The sequence below is a fragment of the Manacus candei genome, unplaced genomic scaffold, assembly GCF_025592945.1.
Source record: "Manacus candei isolate 608988 ecotype Guabito, Panama unplaced genomic scaffold, ASM2559294v1 h1tg000016l, whole genome shotgun sequence".
NCBI classification, from domain to species: domain Eukaryota; kingdom Metazoa; phylum Chordata; class Aves; order Passeriformes; family Pipridae; genus Manacus; species Manacus candei.
Window position 1 is genome coordinate 5,676,612 of NW_026138064.1, and position 22,464 is coordinate 5,699,075.

The window sequence follows — 22,464 nt, forward strand, 5'->3', positions numbered from 1 at the left end:
ATAAAGATTTGGGAAGGGCTCTACCCACATTTGTTAGAAGCGCGCTGGTGGCTGAAAAGACCAATATGAGATAGACAAGTCCGGTTGCAAAAGGCACAGCAGAAAGACTCCTTAGGTGGTATATTCTGCAAGACACGATTCTTTCTGTGTTGTCTTTTCTCCTCAAGAGTGATCCTGCGTGCTTTCTCAAAAGCATCAGCAGCGTTATAGATGGTGTGTCTCCAGATCTCCCGATTGGAGGCCAGAGTAGACCAGTTATGGTGATCAATATGGCCAAGGCTGAGATGTTGTTTCAGGGAGTCTTTGTATCTCCTCTTTGGGGCTCCTCTCTTGCGGTAGCCAGTGGCAAGTTCACCATAAAGCAAGATCTTAGGGAGGTGGCAGTCCATGAAATATTTCTTCTATTTTACTCACCCTTTCTGTTAAATGGGCTGCCACTATGATTGGTAAAAAGTAATACTAGTATACTGAGTCTTTCGCACCTTCCACTTGACATACAGGACACTAAAATTAGTATTTACATTTCCGTTTGTGCTCCATAACAAAACACAGATTATTAGATAAAGTGGAAGGCACAACAGACTTAGTATACTAGCATTACTTTTTACCAATCATAGTGGCAGCCCATTTAACAGAAAGGGTGAGTAAAATAGAAGAAATATTTCATGGTTTTGTAAGCAATTTACAGTATTGTACTGTCAATGTGGAACTATCCAGCAGCAATCTACTCTGCATAAACAAGTTAAAAGTACCACTAAATATTTTTAAGTACAAAATGAATTATATACTCACTGATGTTAGTTTTAATCTTCTACAAAGCCTGAGAAATTAAAAACTTAGTAGATATTTAGGGAAAATATAAGCAAAATGCAGTGATACCTGTACTACTTGTAAAATGATTTTATGAGAAGAGAAATATTCACATATATGATTGTTCTTCATTCCTAGTTGAAGACGGCAGGCATTTTTCCACCATACATGTGGAATGATTGCCAACACTGACACTACTTTTATTACAGTGAATCAGCTATCTTTTTTGAACTCCACAATACTTTAAACTATCATTTTAAACTCTGCAAATGCCATTTATAAATTTATCATTTGAAAACACTGTAAAAAATCAGTTTTCCATTCACTTTTAGAAAAACAAACTTTGCTTTCAAAATTAAAAGAAACTCCCCATAGAATTTTTTTTACAGTAAATTTTTTGTTCACAAATAAGTAAATAACATAATATTCAAAGCCTACAAAGAACGACCAAGAAGAATGTTGTGAGTTTAAATTCTCCCGCTCCCCCTCAAACCGCAATATTCATTGCACTGGTCCAACATTGCTAATTTTGCTTGACTGCAATTAAATAAATATGTCAGAACAATTTTTGGTACACTTTTAAAATAATTTTAAATATAAATTTTAAATTTAAATATAAATTTCAAATTTAAATAATTTTAAATATTCACAGTTCTTTCTTATTAAGTACTTAATCTGTTACAAAACATGAGCGTCATAACTGAGTCACAATCTTCTCAAGTTTATTGAGTGAAAAGAAATTCAGGGCAAGAATTCGGAAAATTTGAGATCTGCAAGGAGGGCTTTAGAAGGCAGTTGTGAGATGTTAAATCAAGGGAAGATCTCTAAATTTGATCAGTATTTTCCAGTGTGTAAAAAAACCCCTATAAGCATAAATTATTAACTTGTCTGGATAATTATTCAACGGTAAGAATTTACACAGCAAGTACCACAAAGCAATTATACTTTTGCTCAAAGCAACTAAGTCCAGCAACATTTCCCACACAACTGAAAAACAGTCTTGAGGCATGTAGCAAAATAAATGTATCTGTATGACTTCCCTGCCTCAGCCACTTACTCAGTAAGGCTCTGGAGAATACAGATTTGACACATTTCATAAACATGTATTTATTTCATGAGAAGCATTACTGTTTTGTTTCTTGTAAGAAGAGTTGCTAAACATTCAAATTCTTCCCCACCGTGAATTTAAGTTCTGATTTCAACAGTTATGCATAGCAATGATTTATGTTTCTTTAGATATTTTAGTACGCTTTATACGATCTAGAGAATTTTGCATGATGCAGGAAAGACTGACACTTTCCACAAACAATTACATGACTGCAGAACCACTTAACACCATAGTGAGTCATATTAGAAATGCTCAGTAAAAGGCCTGTATTCATTACCTGACTTATTCTCAATTATCTCTTATACTTCAGGGGACAACAGAAGTAGTGCAGAAAATGTACAAGAGGAGTTTTAGAAATGATACTCAGATCAGTTTTCACAACTTCAGACCATAACTTCTCTTTCATATGCTTCTGCACTCATACAGAAGAATTCTATGAGAAGATGGATTCTTTAAATTTATTCTGAGGTGGGTTTGGAAGTGTGACTGCAAATTCAGGGTTATTCAGCATATAAATGTAGTGTAGATTACTTTTTTAATTGCAAATTTCATTTTTACTACAGAATTTAATCCACCGTAATACCAACACCATAAATTTCTATATTAGTTTGTCAGCAAATGTAGACAGTATAGTTAAGTTTGCTCTTAAAGCTTTTGAATTAAATTTAATTGAATGCTACCGAAGAATGCTACCAAATAAAGGGAGAAGACTACGTCATTCCTACATCAACAAATTGTTTCAGGGCATAGCTGAAGGACAATGTATTCAAGAGCCTCTTTAGAACTTTTCTTTAAACATTTAGTTATAAAGGAAGTACCACAGTGTAAAGAGAAATAAATCCAGTATATGTTCACTGGTCAAGTCTTAATTTCCAGAAGACACAGAGACTTCATTGTGAACAATAATTAGGTTTAGCACATCATACTGAATTATGGGCTGTGCCAACACACTTCAACCTTTCCGTGTTCCACTATTCACTATAACACACACCAACACTCCTCAGTTCCTGCCAAGCTTCAGCCAGAGCTCATTCACTGCAAGCTGAATGCCAGGTCCAATCGGAGTAGCTCAAGGAGAACATGAGAGAGTGTGCTGTATGCAGAGTTCATCTGCTGGATAATGTGCTAATGTATTGTTCCTAGTTAATAATTCTGATTTACAAAGCAACTTTTGAACTACATCAAGTTAATTTTCTCTTAAAATTCAGTCTCACCCAGCAGCAAAGGCAGAAATATTTAATTACTGAATTAGAAAATAAATTAACTTTTAACTTGCCCTGCAGTACAGAATGTGCCATTGAAAATGAAACCCCACATAATACCTGGACAACCTGAAAAGAAATAGAAGTTACATAAACTATAGAAAGTACAGTGTATAGTTTTGTACGATCTAGAAAAAATTGACAATTTCCTTCCTTTTTCTTTCAAAAACATACTGCTGGTATTTGAAATAATACCAGTAACTTCTCACCTTATCTTCAAAGTGCACACAAGATCCCTTCTGGGTTACTGGCTGGAGAAATGGGATAAAAAAGATTTCACAGAGTGCCCCACACAGCAATCAGACTAACCTACATTTACTGGATAGAAACCAGAAGTGGAGCTAAGAAGGGTCACCGGTAAATGAGAAATTAATTGTGTCTGCTTACAGCTCAATTAAAAATTGCAGCCTATCATACCAATTATGTGGAATGTCCAAACACTGGTTTTCAAGGAAATTCTTCATTTTAGTCCAAACGTAAAAATTACTTTTACATCATCAAACAAATATAATTCAAGTGAAATCTGAAGTTGCCCTTAGTAAAATCAATTCATCAGATGATTAGAACATTTAGATTTGATTGGGCTGATGCACGTCAGTAAGACTTGAAAAATGAGAACAAAACTAAGGCAAATCTGAGGAAGCTGAGTGGTTTCTATAAGTTTGGGATATCTAATCTGTCAACCTGAAACCCTCACACTTCAGCTCAATTCAAAGTCACAGCTCTTCAGCATCCTACTTATGGAAAGGGCCTCAGATTTGTGCAGATCTGAAGTACAACTACAGGTAATCTGCCTTACAGACTGGATCTGGACATTCTCTTAAGTCAGAAATGGTTGGGAAAAAAGATGAGAGTACTCTATGTATAAGAGCTGCTTACACAGATGACAGCATCTCAGCTGAATTCTTAATTTCCTCCACTCCTCTCAAAAACGATGTGACAGTAAAACAAAGATGAAAGAATTCCACAATTAATCCAATGTTATGACTGAGAAAATCGAGACAGTCCATTTCAACTTTCAGAAAGGAAAAGTTTCAATAAGTTTGCAACACTTATGTATTAATTTATATATTTAAATTTGCATTATATGCATACTATGAAAGACAAAATGTATGTATCAGTCATGCACTGTTTAAAATAAGCACTAAGTTGCACAGAACGTGGACAATACTCACTTCAGTAATAAAATTCATCCAGTAGAGGATAAGCACAAGAGAATCGATTAAGGCAGAAATTCATATATGGTGTTAAGTGCTTCTTGACTTTAAAGTATTTGGTTTACAATCTTTTATTTAACAAGCATATTTGATGCAATTATGGAAAAAGAAATCTGTAACTGCAGTAAAAAAAAAAGACATGGGAAGTTGCTATTCACTTGTTCTTCATTATGACTTTGCTTAATTTTTGGTAGGCTTTCAGGATACTCTCTGGGAAAAAGGCAGTCAGATTATTCTATTGTATCATATTCAAAGATGTAAAAAAAATCTCCAAATCCATTATTTACAAGTAAGCATCATGATAGTTTTCATTATTCAGCAATTCTGGTGAATTAACATAGGCCAAATGAGCCATCAAAGTGGTATAACTGAATCTCATACATCTAACGGAAAATGAAAAAAAGAACAGAATACTGTACACCTTATTTAGTATTTGAATGTGCATTATGTGGCTACTATTAAGTTTCCTGGAGGCATCTTCATGTCCTATGAGGAATAAGTGGCATTTAATTAATTTGTTGGCAAAATAAATGTTTATAACAACTTGCATGATTTGCATCTTATTATTTGATTTACAGTCAATCACCTTCTCTCCTAAGATTAGCTTCTCAATCTGAAAATAAAGTTCAAAATACTTTAAATTTCTCACATTCTTTCTCATATCACAGTCCCTGATCTCCTTTCAGTATTCCCTGTTAGGCAGTGAGAGGCTGCAGGCTCTTCATTAGAGGGCAGTTTATTGACAGTTCTATACCATGTCACACGTTTCTTTACGTCTCTGGCTTAATGAGAAGTGCTGAGTTGAGGTGCTCATGAAAATGAGAAACTTGAAACTCTGGATAACATTTTAATAATTCTAAAATCATTCCAGTCAAATATTTTTATTAGAACAGTTCTTTTTCTCATAGTGAATATACACTCAGGTGACAATTCCTGTGTATTAGCATTAACTTTCTAGTTTTGACAATGAAAGCAACCTCAAGTGTTCATCTAAGCTCTTTCCATTTTCAACAGAGCCATCTGAGCAGCAAAAACTGCTTGAAATTCAGTAACATTTCTCACTGTTCCAGAATTACCTGTTCTGCACTAGAATGAACTGGTAAATTTATGAACAACTACATTGATTTTCAGGACATAGACAGAAACAAGCCCAAAAGGGTTAAGGGACTAAAACCTAATTAAAAAATAGCTTAGTTTTCAACTGTCTGAAGTGATTTAATCTTACATGATTTTTAGAATAATTTAAATAACTTGTCTTAAGCAATTAACACACATCAATGAAAATAAAAACCGAGAATTTGAGCTAATATAATAGTACTATAATACTTCCTACAATAAATTATAGTACTAAGTTAGAACAAAATCATCTTATTATTCAATACCTTTCTCAGAATGCTGTATAATCTGAAGTATTAACATACATGAGTTTAAACATTAAAAAGTCACGTCTTTATTTGTTCTTAGATTTGACTAAAAAGTACTTAAAAGTTTGTTCAAAGCTATACTAACATGTTAGACTTACTCTTAAACATTGTTCCTATCTCTGCTTTCAATTTCTTTTTAAAGACAAAAACTGTTTATAGAAAGAAAAAAATACCTGCAGATATCTTAAAGCTGCACAGATATAGGCTTCAATTCAACCTGCATTATATATTTTTTTAAAATACATTATGTACTTCCCAATAAACAGCTTTAGCAAAGATATACTCAGCTCCTTTAAAAAACCCTGCATTCTGATTATATGAACTCAAACCACCCTAAAAACCTCCCACACTTTACTGCAATGATACAAAACCAACAACCCTACATTTGGGCCATTATGTTACACAAATATTTGTGTTGTACTGTTATCACAGAGGATCTTACTTTATCACTCATGACTATTAGTTAATGTTTCAATCAAAGTATCTTAAGTTATATTCTGCTTTTTCACAAAGAATCTGCATTGTATAGCAAATACAGCAATTTCCATAAGCTAATGCCAAACGAGAAGACCAGTTAATTGATTTTCTGATTGTTCCTACTGTAACAAATACTCAGTGATAAACTTAACAGAAGAGCTGGTACTTCATGATGAAATTAAGAATTTATTAATTTTTGCCTATCTTTGCCTCTTAGAAACTGTACAATTGCTTATACATTTATTGTGCCCTTTAAATATTTGGTGGCATTTCAACCTTTCAAAATTTGCTTACTTTTAAGGTGCTTTTCACTTGGTAGTGATAAACAAGTGAGTTATTCCATTGGATTAAGTTCCAAATAATTTATTTGATTTTAAGAATTATTATAAATTTGGAATGCAAATAATGAAAATTAAATGTAAATCATCATCTGTCATACCTGCATTTTATTGTTATTGATGGACACATCACTAAATGTTTGATGCAAATTAGGCAAGAAAATAATTTTTGGGCATAATATGAAATAAAGCTGTTATATTCAAAACTCCATTATTTTTTCCATATGCTTAAGTAAGATAGAAATATTTTAAAGTTATTTTTATATACACACTTGCTCTGTAAAAGATAAGAAATTTAAAAATGGATCCAATCTGCAATACTAAGAAACAGCCAGTAGACTACTGTAACAGAATCAGAAATTAGGAGGCTTGGATCTGCTGGGATTTTGACAGAGTTCATTCAGTCTGAAAGTGTATCACTGGTAAGTTGCTGAACACTGCTCATACAGGCACAGCCATTCAAGAGAAAAAAAAAAGCAAAGATGTGGGAAGAGTACAAGGAGCTTAAAAATAGATCAGAAGATATAAATTAAGGAATGGGTGACATTGCAAAAATGCAATTAAGAAATAAAGGCATTAATTGAAGAAACTTGGGTCAAGCACTTAAGAAAGTAGAACTAGGAATACTGAGCATTGGGGAATTACAAAACATGGTCACATGTTGATCTACGGTTCTTTGGGGAACAGGAAAGCATACATACTCTTTTTCAGCAGAGTATTGAATTAAGTACCTGAGTGCAAGTTACTGCATTTACATTGAGGTTTGCTTGTTTTGCTGATCAGGAAATAGTTTACTGAGATGAGTTTAAACTACTTTAAATCTCTTGAATATGACATGGCAGTGCATTCAGGAGATCAGAGAATCTCATTATTGGAACTTTGTGAATTGGTCATAAATATACAGATAAGGTTATTGTCTTTTACAACTCACTTCCAGTATGGGGTAAAAAACTTTGTCTAGTGCAGAAAAATGGAAGTAACTATAACTCCTGTAAATTAAAAATCCACAATCATCTTTATCATTAAACCTAGTAGAAAATGTATAGGAAAACAAATTCCTTTTGGGGGGCACTTACTTCTCAGTACTTGGGACAGCAGCACTGAAAATTCAGTGTTGGGAAGCACTCCCAACTCCTCCTATAAGCTAAGCAGATTCTGCTGCAGAAAGATTATATTTTTAACTCCACCTAACTACTGCAATACTAAAAGCTCTTACTGAGAACCTAAAACATACCTATTAGTCCATTATGCTTCTTTATCTCTGAAAAGCATTCTCTATAAAGCATAAAATCCCAATTCAGTGCATTCTATCATTCCATCCTTTAATGCATAGAATCACAGAATCAATCAGGTTGGAAAAGACCTCTGAGATCATCAAGTCCAACCCTTGATCCAACACTATTGTGATTACTGGACCATGGCACTAAGTGCCACATCCAGTCTCTTCTTAAAAACTTCCAGGGACGGTGAATCTACCACCTCCCTGGGCAGCCCATTCCAATGTCTGATTACTCTCTCCGTAAAAAATTTCTTCCTAATATCCAACCTAAACTTCCCCTGGCAGAGCTTAAGACCATGCCCTCTTGTCTTACTGAGAGCTGCCTGGGAGAAGAGATCAACACCTACTTGGCTACAACTTCCTTTCAGGGAGTTGTAGAGAGTGAGAAGGTCTCCCCTGAGACTTCTCCAGGCTAAACAGCCCCAGCTCCCTCAGCCTCTCCTCATAGGACTTGTGCTCGAGTCCCTTCACCAGCCTTGTTGCTCTTCTCTGGACCTGCTCCAGCACCTCAATATCCTTCCTGAACTTAGGAGCCCAGAACTGGACACAGCACTCCAGGTGTGGTTTCACCAGGGCTGAGTACAGGGCAAGAATCACTTCCCTGGTCCTGCTGGCCACATTGTTCCTGATCCAGGCCAGGATGCCCTTGGCCTTCTTGGCCACCTGGGCACACTGCTGGCTCATGTTCAGCTTCCTGACAATCCAAACTCCCAGCTCCCTTTCTGTCTGGCTGCTCTCCAGCCACTCTGTGCACAGCCTGTAGCACTGCAGGGGGTTGTTGTGGCCAAAGTGCAGGACCCAACATTTGGCCTTGTTGAGCCTCATCCCACTGGAATCAGACCATCTCTCCAGCTTGTCCAGGTCCTTCCACAGAGGCCTCCTGCCTTCCAGCTGATCGATGTTCCCCCCCAACTTGGTGTCATCTGCAAATTTGCTGATGGTATATTCAATCCTCTCATCCATTCTTCCATCTAGTTCTGTTCGCTCTGTTAGGTTTGAACCACCTAACTCCTTAGCTGGTATATGGTGCATTGACCTGACCGTAATTTTATAGTAAATACATTTGACACCTAGAACTCAGTCTCAAGTATACTACTATTTGCTACTCCATTTTGTGAGAACATTCAAAAAAGGGGATGGAAAAGCCACGATGAATTATTTAGTGATATGGCACAGTGTGGTCTGACTTGAAAAAACATGCTTACTTATGCTCTCCTACTCTAGAAAAAGAGCCTCTGTTTCTGGGCTTGTATATGAAATACCAAGTTTATTGTTTCATTTCTTCTTCATTAATATCAAAGTGCCTTATCTATATCAACTCAGCTCAATGTCAGAAAAAAACTTAAAGGAATTGGGCATGTGTACAGATCCAAGCCTTTGTTTGTGTGACAGTACTTAGGTTTATATTTAATATTGTGGGTTCTATGGGCACCCCCTAAGTCCTTTCTACCTTGTACCAGTCCTCCGAGACTATACAAATGCATTTTTAGTGTATTGACATTCTATTCTGGATACTTTAATCCTGCCAGGGTGACATATTGATTCCCTTTGCAATGGGACATATATGTAACAACAGGCAACTAAAGTTAAAAAACAACAAACCTAACACCAAAAACTCCATTCTCCATACTTCACAGCACCAGGCTTTGAATTCTTTATGATTGTATTACCCTTGAAGGGAGCATTTCACGAAGATGCCCCTGCATTTTGTGATATGCCTGTGGTGAAGCGAGTTTTGTCCCTGCTGGCAGTCCACAGGTGAGACCTTTGCTTGGAGTCGAAGGAGAGCCAAGAGGGGTGAAAGGAGATCCCCTTGTGTCTTGAAAGACCCTCGTTTGGAGACGACGGGCCAAGGGGCTTGGAGACCCCCTTGTGTGTATTGAAAAGAGATCCAGCTATCAGCTGCTGCATTGTGAAGAGGACAGATGACTGCTGTCTTAGAGACACTGCTGCTCTGAAGAAGGGATCTGTCCTTCTTCCCTCCTGGACTTTTATTTGGAGGGGAGAAGAGATCTGAACCATTGTAAATACTTATGTCATGGTAGAGACAGTTGTGATCGTGTGTATAATGTATTATAATATTTATTTGTACACTCATTGTAATATATTCCCTTTCCCCCATTCTGAGTCTCGTGTTTTGTCTGGAAAAAAACACATCTTATACTAGGTTGAGAAGGGGGAGGGGGTTTAGACTAGGGAATTAGATTTTGGGGATCTCAAACCATGACAATTTCAAAAACTGAGTATTACTCTGACACACATAAAAGGCACTGAACCTATTTGCATGGAAATTCTTATGCAATTCAGATACTATGATATTAGGAAGGGAATGAGAGACTTTTTATACACACACACACACAAATCCACTTACGGTCTTGCATGTATATATGCAATGCATTCAAGGATCTAAGAAAATTTTCTTAGCATGGGCAAGGATTCTGCTAATTAGTAACCATGGTTTTATTCTTTCTTCACACCCTGAAAAAGCTTTACATGCTCCTGACAATGGAATAAGGAAATGGCTTTTGTTATGAAACTTAAATGCCTTATGAAGACAAGGTATCATTTGCTCCCTACACTCATGATATATATTATTTTCCTTAAGAAGATCATCTACTGAGAACAGCTGTGTGGCAATTGTAAGGGTTTATAGCTTGTTAGTAGAACTATGAGGTCTTTACATGCTAAATATCAATGCCCTCAGTGGGCAAGGAATGATTGCATAATGTCTCTTGTCCCAAATACCTTTAAAGTACTATGAGTAAAATATCATACATAAATCTAGACTGTGTTAAAACTGTTGAGAACACAGTTGCGCTGGGCAGGGCACATCTCAAGGATGAAGGACCACTGCCTCCCTAAGATCTTGCTTTATGGTGAACTTGCCACTGGCTGCTGCAAGAGAGGAGCCCCAAAGAGGAGATACAAGGACTCCCTGAAACAACATCTCAGCCTTGGCCATATTGATCAACATAACTGATCTGCTCTGGCCTCCAATCAGGAGGTCTGGAGACACACCATCTATAACGCTGCTGATGCTTTTGAGAAAGCACGCAGGATCACCCTTGAGGAGAAAAGGCAACACAGAAAGAATCGTGTCTTGCAGAATATACCACCTAAGGAGTCTTTCTGCTGTGCCTTTTGCAATCAGACATGTCTGTCTCGTATCGGCCTCATAAGCCACCAGCGTGCCTGTAGCAAATGTGGATAGAGCCTTCCCAAATCTTTGTTCGCGAAGCCTAGCCATGATGATGATAAAACTGTATTAGAAAAACAACTGAAAGGGTCTTTTCTGTCCTAAAATATTATTCTATAACAACATCTTGGCTACATAACTGGCTCAGTATGAAAATATACTGCAAAAAAGGTTTAGGAGGTGTAAACACTCAGGCAATAATCTCTATCATTCTCAAAGGAAAATAGCTTTCCTAGTGTCATTCATCTATTCCACGTAAGTGTGGCAAACTAAAGAATACAAAATTCTAAACCTTTCTGTGTGTATCAGTTATGCTGTACTAAACCCCCTGAGCAGTATTTAAAAGACAAAGAACTGAAAACAATATTACACTTGCTAACAACACAAAATCTAACCAATAGAGCTTTAAAAAGATCATAATTTTTAAAAACCATAAATACTGTTTTCCTACAGATGTAGCTCATTCAAGAAACTACAGCTATGGTTTCAGCTACAGCAGTCTATTATATTTAGTGATATCTCGGGGGAGAATATAAACAAACAATAAAACATAAAAAACCCCAAACCCTCTTGTGCACTGAAGTGTTTGTATGGAATGGAGAAAGACATAAACAACAATGAAAGAATAACTAGCCCAAACCATCCAAACAAAATGTGCACACACGTGACTCTAGAGAAATGAATCCCTGTGAAGAGGTTAAAAAAACGTAAAAGGAGTTCTCATTATATGAATGAGAGTTAAGCTCTCAGAAATGAGACAGTATTACCCCTCATGGTCACTTTCTGTAAAATAGTTACATACTCCTGAAAGTTTTTGATTTTAGAGGCTGAAGATTTTGTCACGCTATGGAGAGAAATAGAAAAGTCTTCAAACAAAAAAATACATAGTTTTCTGATACCATTCTATATTTCAAATGAGCTCCCACACAGCTATGATCAATATAAATAAGTTGAGATATTTGAGAACATAAAACAAAGAGTCTAAACAAAGACTAAAGAGACAATAAAGAAATCTCATATAAAATTTATATAAAATTCTGATAAATCTGCCTCAGAAAATTCAACACTTCATGTAGCAGACAAAGATATTGGTTCCCATTATTCCTCCTGCAAGTGGAATATTCTTTTCTCTTGGAAAGAAATGGAATAAAATATGCTTGCTTAAGTCTTCTGATAATTCTTAAATGTTCTGTATGAAGCAGAAGAAAACCAGCAATTCCTTGTAGGTCTCCTCTACAAGAGCGATACAAATAGAAGCTCCTGGCAAAACTCAGACACAAAAAGAAAACATGCAGAAAGTAGAAGCAGGAACAAGCAATGTGGAAGGAATACAGAAACACTGTTCAAGCATTCAGGGATGAAGACAGGAAAGTCAAAGCCAAAATGAAGTTCAATCTGGCCAGAGATGACAAAGACAACTGAAAGGACTTCTGTTAGTACATAGAGGGCAAAAGGAAGGGTAGAAAAGATCCGGGCTTCTGCTGAATGAAGTGGGGAACATGGGACATGGAAAAGGCTTAGGTACTGAATGCCTCCTTCTCCTCAGTTTTTACAAGCAGGCATTGATGAATCCTAGGTCCCAAAGACCTGGATTAAGTCTGGAGCAAGGAAGGTGTACCTGTGGTGGAAGACACTTAAGAGTACTTAAGCAAACTGAACACAAATTACTATATGGGTGTTGATAGGATGCACATGAGTGCCCAGGGAACTGGTAAAAGTCACTGCAAAGCCACACTCAATAACCTTTGAATGATCATGTCAACTGTGAGAAGTGCCTGAGGACTAAGGAAAAGCAAACGTCCCTGTCTAAAGAAGGACAAGAAAGATGATCCAGGGGACTGCAGGCTGGTCAGCGTCACCTTGATCCATAGGAAGGCAATGCACCACCTAATCCTGGAAACAATCAGCTGGCACATGAGGGCCAACAAGGTCATCAGCTTTTCTTCCCCACCTCTGGATGCATTCAAAAACCTTCAAATTGTTCTTACATTGAGGGGCCCAGAATGGCATACAGTGCTCCAGGTGAGGCCTCAGCAGTGCTGAGTACAGTGGGATAATCCCCTCTTTTGACCAGCAACTCAGTTTTCAGTGAAATTCCACAGAGGTGTTGCCATCTGGTGCTGGAAAAATCATGAGCTGGAAGAACTTGAAGAGCTGGTAGCAAAGCCTACCATGTATTAGAAGACTGCCTGTCAACCACGGACATGCAAGCCTTCTGCTTTCCAATATATGCAACTCGAAGTACCACCCAGATTTCTGAATAAAAACAGACTGGGACATCATCACAGAGGCTGATATCTTTTGGAATAACTTTTGCATTCTTAAACTGTAGAAGGAAACACTGAATCAGAGTATTTGATTTCCTCAGATACTCCACTTGGTGTTTTCAGTCAGCTGTGCCAAAAGAAACACTGCATTCAGTGAGACACTGTTCCTTTGTTTAATGATTTCCCCAGTTTTGTCCAAGATTTTTTTGGGGTAGTCTGTTTTTTACTGCTAGGGAAGATGTTTTAATTTAGCACATGTTCAAAAGGATGGGTAGAATAGAAGCTTTTATAACAATTTAGTCAACCTGTAAACTTTCAAACTCTATAATTCTTACCTCATTTGTCAAGATTACTGACTTCGGCTGAAAAAGTGAGAAATCTGAAAAAGTAAGAATTAATGAAAAACTCTGAATTTTTTCAAAACCTAGCAATAATGCCACCTCACTGTGAGAGCATTCAGATCTGAAAAAGCACAACTAACGCACACCCTTCGGTCATTCTGGAAGCACCACACCAAAGAATAGGACTGACTGTCCCCTGACTGTGGTACTGGCAATGTAAACACTGCAAAATTATTACAAAAAGCTTATGCCATAACCGTTCTGGCAAGAACATGACTCATTCAAGCAAAATTAGGTGTTACAACTCTTAAAGAATTTTTTAAGGAAAAGAAAGATGCCAAAACTGCTTCTTCCAAATGATCAAATGTTACCAGGTAGCGTTAATCTAATTATTGAGATATTTTAAGACAGCAAGTGTTAGATCTATGAAATGATCCACGGTTCTCAAAAGCAGTGAAATGTCTGTTAAGCTTGTTTAAGTAGTTTGATTAGTGCAAGAAAGTGAAAGAAATCAGGCACTGATACACAAGGATGATCACTTTTTCATACAGCTTAGTCAAAGTCACAAATGGACCAAAATAGACAAATAAACTAAAATACCAGACAGTATTATATGGAGATTAACAGAGTTTCAGTTGTACTAGCCAACTAAAAATCAATATTTTTAAATATATTTCACAAATCCTTTTTCCAAATGTCTCCGCTGAGGTTTACTGGAAAAGTTTGGTTGAATTCACAGGTTACTAATGCAACTTATGCAGACAACCTGATTATGTCACGTACTCACCATGCAACTGAGTAAGTTAGCATCACTGGGATAGCTAACAATGGTTAGAAGATCCACAACATCAAGGTACTCTGATGAGTGTATTTTCAATACAGTAAGAAACACAAAACCTATGGTGATGCAGGTGATGGAGGGGAACAATAAATTCCACAGAGAGAAGAGAGCAGTATTATTTTTTAACTGTAGAAGCTACAGGATGTAGATTGAAGAATAGTGCTGTTGGGAAGGATAAAGAGAACATCAGATAAGGGAAGAATTCTAAGTGTGAAAAACTGTACCTGTGAAAGTGAACAGGAAGAAGATTGAAAAGTGTAAAAACACAAAGCTGATTCCAGTATGTGAATGTCAATCAAACTAGGGAAACTTATCAAACCCTACCTAATCATAAAGCAAGGAAAATTAAGCTGCTTCAACCATAACTTTTTCAATGGGAATCATAAAGACAGCGGCAGAGATACAAAACAGGATACAATATTAGGTGCAGTAGTGCTACTAGCACCACTCCAACTAGAACACCAGGACACAAGCACTGGACACACTCACTTTGCCTGGTTTTTTTGAGAAGCTCCAGAACAGATTCATTCAGTACTCACTGCAATCATGTATAATTTCTGGCTCGTCACATAGATCTCAAGTCAGGCTATCATCAGAGCCCAGACTGCCTACCTTTGCTCCTTCAAAAGAGGTAAGAGAAGAACAGATTTCATTAATCTGAGCTCCCCCTGCTGCTGGCTGTCTGCACAAAGCCTGTCTGCAGAGTTGTCTGCAGTTCTGGCATCATTCACTCCAGCACAGCTGGTCTGCAGTTTGCAGATCCAGAAAGCAGATCAGAACAGAGAACATGCACTTGGCAGCATTGCCCTATCATTGCTTTACATTTTAAAAAAATGAATAAAAAGCACAGCTTTCTATGGGCACAATCAAAGTAACTGCTGACAGTTCCCATAGGTTTTCACAGGTTTTGGAGGTAGCTGTGAGAAACTGAAATGTTGAAACACAGAATGGATGTGTACAGGTTTCAGGCCAAATATATCAAATTATGCATCTAGCAGGTGTCCATTTCTTGTGCATAGACTTCTCCTCTGCAAATATTTTCTCACAGACAAAAGTGTGCGGGTGGGAGAATCTTTTTCAGCCTTATCTTTGCATTCTTAATTGGAGAAGTTAATCTGAGCCAAAAAAAAGTCAGCAACTAGGCACTGTGTGCACACACCAAAGACTAGAATGCCCCTAGACAGACTTTCCTCCTTCAGCACCTCCCCTTCCCTTTATATTTGTCTGAATATAAAATGAATGTTATTAGGCCCTGAAGAAGCATGTATGTCTGGACCTCGTAGAACCAACATATATCTGACTTCCTTTGTCTCCACAAATTAAAATTCAGTATGTTTAACTGGGTTTTAATAGGCTCACGAGTAATATAAATTTTACTACTCTAAGTGCTAGTACAGATATTCCACAACCACTTTCTTGTGGTCACTGTAAAGAAGTTCTATGCTAAATGAAGCTTTGTGAAGTACTTGAACTAACATTGGCAATTCTCTTTCTTAAATCAGTTCAACAGTGAAATAAAAGTTGATTTTTATATACTCCTCACAATAGCAGGTTCATTCAAATTCAATTTTTGAAAGACAAAATACTCTTTCTTCCACTCTCTCAATTCAAGAGTCAATTCAACAAAGTATTTCAGCATATGCTCAAGTTAATCACTGGAATAAATCCAAATGAGATTAGCAAGATTTTAGCAATCAAATGAAGCATAGGATTATTCATGTACTTCTTTTTATGCAATTTTGTGACTTACAGTCATATACAAGCAAGATTGTTACTTCAGATGAGGGAGTTTAAACTTCTATCAGGCCTAGCAGTATTAGTTTGTTACAATTTGTAACAGAATATATGTCCCTGTTAGGACAGTCTTCCACTACCCAAAAAGCTCTTGTCTTTTCAAGAAACAAGTGACCCTCACTGCTCTCACTTTTTCACACTCCATGTAGGGACTATCCATTGTGTTACCTAATGAACGTATAAATGTTTCATATGCAGCATCTTCTGACAGTAACAATAACCACTGATATGTGACTATTTTATTTAAGATAGTTTGGAAAGTAAATAACAGACCAGTTTATTCTCCTGGTACTAAAAGCCCTAAACAACACAATGAAACTTTGGTATACTTTTCTCCTGTGGTAGACCAAGGATTCCTCTTAGCAATACATAGCACCACTATTTTGAGCAGACGCACAGCAGGAGGTAGCTTCCTGTCTTGCTTTCCGAAGAACTATTAGGTTCTCTTTATGCTCAGACCTGACTGACTACTTTCACTTTTGGGGCTCAGGATGAATCTCTCTCCTCAGCTTTTGTGTTCAAAAGATTATTTTTCATTTAGACTGTGCACAGGGCATGCTGTTAGCATGTTAATAATTATTACCTGGTCAAGGAGCACACTACCACGTTTGCCACCTCTTCGACACCCAAAGCAAAACAAGATTGCCTGATACTCCACTGAGCACTGAAACGATGAATATTTTCTCCTCTGTACTGCTAGGAAATACAAGTTTGTACATAGCCAGCTCACAGATTTCACTGGTTAAAGCACCGAGTGATAGCTACGAATGATAAATAACAACTATGGGGCAGCAACTTATTGAATATTTAGTTCCTTCCTAGATATTTTAACAATCCCTTTCTAACAATCTGATACTATATTTGGGCATTACATTATATCTGCATCAGAGGATAGAACACATTCACAGAAAGGTGACAGTATAAATCTTGTACAGTTCTCCATTTACATGTATTTTGTTTTGGGGCTCGGTTGTTACTGTTTTTTTTCAGTTATTATGCAACTCCAATTAACATTTAAAGACTAAATCCAATTTACTGGAAAATCAAAATCCAACTTAGGTAAATGCAGCCCTAAACAATTTTTATATATATATATATATATAAACTTTCCTATATATATATATATAAATTTCCAACTATAAAAGGAACAGTAAATAAATACTATAAAAATGTGGCAGAATATTGCCGTATCAACACCAACTGCTATTTCACAGTTCCAAAGACAGCATTAGTTATTTTTAATACTGTATGGATAGACGAAGGGAGAGAAGTGGATGTTGTCTACCTGGACTTGAGCAAGGTTGTTGGCACTGTCTCCCATGATATTCTCACCAGCAAACTCAGGAAGCATGAGCTGCACAAGTGGACGGTGAAGTGGCCTGAGAACCGTATGAGTGGCAGCTCTCCAAGGGTTGTGATCAGTGGCACAGGGTCTGGTTGAAGGCCTGTTACTCACTAGTGGTGTCCCCCAAGGGTCAACAGTGGCTCCAGTATTGCTTAACTTATCCATCAAAGTCTTGGATGAAGGAGCACCCCAACACTCCAGAGAGCTGTGCAGCCCCTCAGAAGGACCTCCACAGGTTGGACGGATGAGCAGAGAGGAAGCATCTGGAATTCAGCAAAGGCAAATGCAGAGTCCTGTACCCGGAAAAGAATAACCTCTGTACCACGACAAGCTGTTGGCTGACCTGCTGGAAAGCAGCTCTGTAGGGAATGACCTGGGGGTCCTGGTGTACAACAGACTGTCCAAGAGCCAGCCCCTGGGGCCAAGAAGGCCAAAGGAATCCTCGGGTGCAATTAGGAAGAGCACTGCCAGCAGGTCAAGAGGGGTGATCCTGCCCCTCTACTCAGCCCTGGTTAGGCATATCTGGAGTGCTGCGTCCAGTGCTGGGCTACTCAGGACAAGAGACATGGAGCTCCTGGAGTAGGTCCAGTGGAGGGCTATGGAGATGATTAAGGGACTGGAGCATTTCCTTTACAAGACAGGCTGAGAGAGTTGGACCTGTTCAGCCTCGAGAAGAGATGACTGAGAGGGGACCTCATCAATATCTATAAGTACCTGAAGGGAAGGTGTCAGAGGATGGACCAGCTCTGCTTAGTGGTACCAAGCAACAGGACAAGAGGCAACAGCCAGAAACTGACACACAAGAAATTCCACCTGAATATGAAGAACTTCTTTACTGTGCAGTGACCACACATTGGAACATGATGGCCACAGAGTTTGTGGAGTCTGCCCCACTGGAGATAAACATGAACCTTCTGGACACCATCCTGCATAATGTGGTCTAAGATGACCCTGCTTGGCCATGGTGGCTGGACTAGATGACCTCCAGTGGTCCCCTTCCACCTTAACCATTCTGTGATTCTGTAATACAAGTGAAGGATACATAAATGATCTTGACAGTTTTTTTCAGGAAACTTTTTTATCACTAAGTGGCAGTAAGATGAAAAGTGCAAAAGTATTTCTTTAATCCGTATTAATCAATCTCCAAGATCAGAGAATAAAGAACATGAAATAAACTAATAATAAAATCTGTGTAAATTAAATCTTCAAGCAAAACCATCAGTGTTCTTCACAATCCCTTACTTTTTTTTAAAAAAGGCTAACTTCTACTAAAATTAAGAGTATAAGTTCCAGTTTTTCACAAAACATAAAGTTACTGGTCTATTAATGTCAAACTCTTCCTGTAAAAAGAAAAAATGGCTGGTGCTACACCCATCTTATCTAAATAGTCATATCAAATATCTTGAGTTGCAAACTGAAAGTAAGTGTTTCTCAGTGTTTCTTGAAGAAATATGTTTAATTTAGGTTCATATAAGCTCTAGTGTTTTGCCAATGCCTTTCAAGTATTCCAATAAGCATGATGTACTTTTTTATATGCATCCATAAATCCTACTGTAAGTACTTACACTTTGTCAGTTTGATGTTGAATATTTCCTCTCCAAATTTGTTTTCACAAATTACTTAAATTACTTGACTTTCTTCCTGAATTTCTCTTTTCCCATAAGAAAAACTTTAATTTGAATAAGTTAAACACAAGGTTCAAATGAAAAGATTCCATAAGACATTGCTTGCATAAAACATGAAACGGAATCATGATTATACCCAGTAAAAAAGAAGAATCTCACATTTAAGTTGTTAAAGCCACGGGACAGTACAAACCATTCAAGAAGGCTCTTTAATAAAACATGAAGGGCTTATGCTATTTTTCCTAGCTCAACTTGTAATCTCTTAAAAGCTCTTTAGGTTAATTATATGTAAATACCATTTTTTTCCTGAGAAATTACAGAAGCAATGAACAATATGTAAAGAAAAGAAGATGGCCTTTTTAACATCCTACTAATATCCTAAGGCTTTAACAATAATTACATAGAAGTACTGTGAACCAGAATTTATGAGGCTAATCCCTGCCTAAAGCATACATTACAGGAGACTTTCTTTAAAGGTTACTGTTGGTTATGTAATAAATATTCACTATAGCCATTATTTTGGTTACATGAAAAAAGAAAAAAAAATTTGGTATATTAAGACAGATGAAACAATTTACAGGTACTCCTGCTAAAGTTTGGCAGGCATGCGAGAGTCCCAGGGAAGTTCCAGGAATCTAATCTAAAGCACCAGGATATACTAAAAAAAAAAAAACAAAACAGAAAACAAGTAGAAACTGATCTGAGTTTACCAATTAAAAAAAAAAAGAAAATGGTTTTGTACAGTATTTTTATTTATAAAATACTGCTACAAATGCTAAGAATACGCATATAGTAACTACAGAAAAATTGTGACTTTTTCATGAATAGCAGTGAAGGGATTTTAGCCATTCTAAGCATCTAAACAAGTCTGCATTAATGAACTTTTGAGCCCTGTGGCACATAATTAACAGTCAAACTGTGGGCATTATTTTCCTGCCAAAAGACAGTATTATGACTTTTAGAACTAGCTGCTACTATTTGTTCCAACATTCAACAAGCTCATCCTAGGACAACAAAGTGAAGCATGATAGATCTGTGCAGCTACTGAAATCCTGATACAAATGGCAAGTAATTCTAAAGCATTTATGTACAAAAAGATGCTACAAAACAATTCCTGTTTCTTAGGATTTTCAAACAGCAGCAGTGTTCATAACAATGAAATAACTGCACTAAATCAATTTGAAATTTAGTAACTATCTGACACAGTCACATAATTTATGAGTCAATTAATTTACATGGTCTGACAACATCCTTCTCTCTAACTTGGAGAGAAATAGATTTGATGGATGGACTGTTGAATGGATGAGGAATTGGCTGGATGGTCACATCCAGAGGGCAACGGTCAATGGTAACAAGGCCACATGTCAAGCGGACAAGATGAGAAGGCTCCAGGGAGACTTCGTTGTAGCCTTTCGTACTTAAAGGGTGCTTATAAGAAGGATGTGGATAAACTTTTCAGCAGGACCTGTTGTGATAGGAAAAGGGGTAATGGTTTTAAAATAGAAGAGGGTTAATTTAGATTAGATATAAGGAAGAGGTTTTAGAAGAGGGTTAATTTAGATTAGATATAAGGAAGAGGTTTTCTACAAGGTGGTGAAACACCGTCACTGGTTCCCCAGAGAGGTGACAGATGGGCCAACACTGTAAACATTCAGGGTCAGATTGGATGGGACTCTGAGAAAGCTGATCTAATTGAAGGTGTCTGTGCTTGTGGCACAGGGGCTGGACTAGAAGTCCTTTGAAGGTCTCTTCCAACCCACATTGTTCTGTGGTGTTATGATCTTCATCTGCACTTGTCTGCAAGGGGAAGGATAGGCTATAGACCAACTGGGTGGGAAGATGTTCTGCAGAAAAGGAATTGGGGTCTTGGAAGGCAGTAAAATGAAAATGAGTCAGCAGTGCACTCTGGCAGCGAAGGTCAACTATCCCCTTAACAATGGTTTGGGGCTGGAACACGGGCCCTGTGAGAGACAGAAGAGCATTTTCAATCTGGAAGAGAGATGGGGTCACATAAAGCAGGTTTCCCGTACCTACAAGGTCATCAACAAGACAAAGTGAGATTCTTAATATTGGTGCATGCTCAGAGAATGAGAACAAACTGTGAAAGTTGAAACACGAGTTCCAAATTAGATGGTTGGGTGTCTACTTCGAACTTTTTCCCCACAAGGATTACCCAGCAGCAGCACAGGTTGCCCAGAGGGGCTGCAAAGACCTCATCCTTGGAAACTTTGATATTTAACTGTTCTGCTCTGGTCTCACAGATGATCCTGCTGTGAGCAGGGTGATGGAATATAGACCCCCTGAGGTCTGGGCTGAATGATCCTATTCTAATTTACACTGTTTGTAGCAAGGCAGTGGTTTCTGGAAATTTAAAGACATCATTTACAATCTGAAAAGGCAAAAGAAAAAAAACCCAGAACTCACTTTCCTTTGTAATTCATTCTAAGATATAATTATTATTTAATTTTTTTCATTTCAGATTTAAATGTCCATTTTCAAATGCAAGTTATTTCACTCCTATTTACAGATTTTAAAATTTCACCAGCTTTTATCTTAAAACTCTTTTACACCTTTTTTGCAAGTGAATTGCCTTTCAACCTTTCTGTATTGTCAGAATACCATTTCCTTTACTTTAAAAAATATTAATATGGGAGTTGGTTGTAATACTGTGATATTATCCTTTTTAAGGGTATATGCAAAGATTAAATAAGTTTCTTTACACTAGCCCCTTTCAAAACAAGTTCTTTTGCCATGTTTAGATAGTGAGTTCCATTTTACTCTTCATAATCCCTAATCTGTCTCAAAATCACTGCTCTCAAAGCTGTAACTCTTTCCCCATTGTGTAGGTATATTCTGCATTCCTTAAATATACAATTTTATATATGGCTATACTGAAATGCATTTTTCCCAGCACGAGCTTAGCTCACTAAAATAATATAGATGGCTTGGCATCAGCAGTCTGTCTTCAATGTTATTTACTACCTCCGTCTTCTTGAATCACCCAAAGATTTCAACAGCTGTAATTTTATATGTACCTAGAAGATAAACATACAAATAAAAAATGACTGTTGATCTCTTACCAATCTCTTCCAGCATACGACAGCAGCCTAGATTCAAATTAAGGAAGCAAAATGCACGGG

General features: G+C 37.3%; 2 protein-coding genes across 3 annotated transcripts in view; both read right to left on the bottom strand.

Annotated features, from left to right (window-relative positions):
• Positions 1-22,464, bottom strand: part of FBXL17 (F-box and leucine rich repeat protein 17) — a 288,161-nt gene that overhangs the window by 151,970 nt on the left and 113,727 nt on the right. Inside the window, exon 7 of one of the 2 annotated variants that reach the window (XM_051782625.1) lies at positions 22,216-22,359. The exons of the other annotated variant lie outside the window; for it this stretch is intronic. Coding sequence (XP_051638585.1) covers positions 22,350-22,359 — 10 coding nt within the window. The 3' untranslated portion in view covers positions 22,216-22,349. Of the gene's footprint in view, positions 1-22,215; positions 22,360-22,464 lie in introns of those variants that run through there. 2 annotated transcript variants of the gene reach the window in all.
• Positions 1-22,464, bottom strand: part of LOC127468950 (uncharacterized) — a 248,866-nt gene that overhangs the window by 130,438 nt on the left and 95,964 nt on the right. The gene's annotated exons all lie outside the window — the stretch shown is intronic.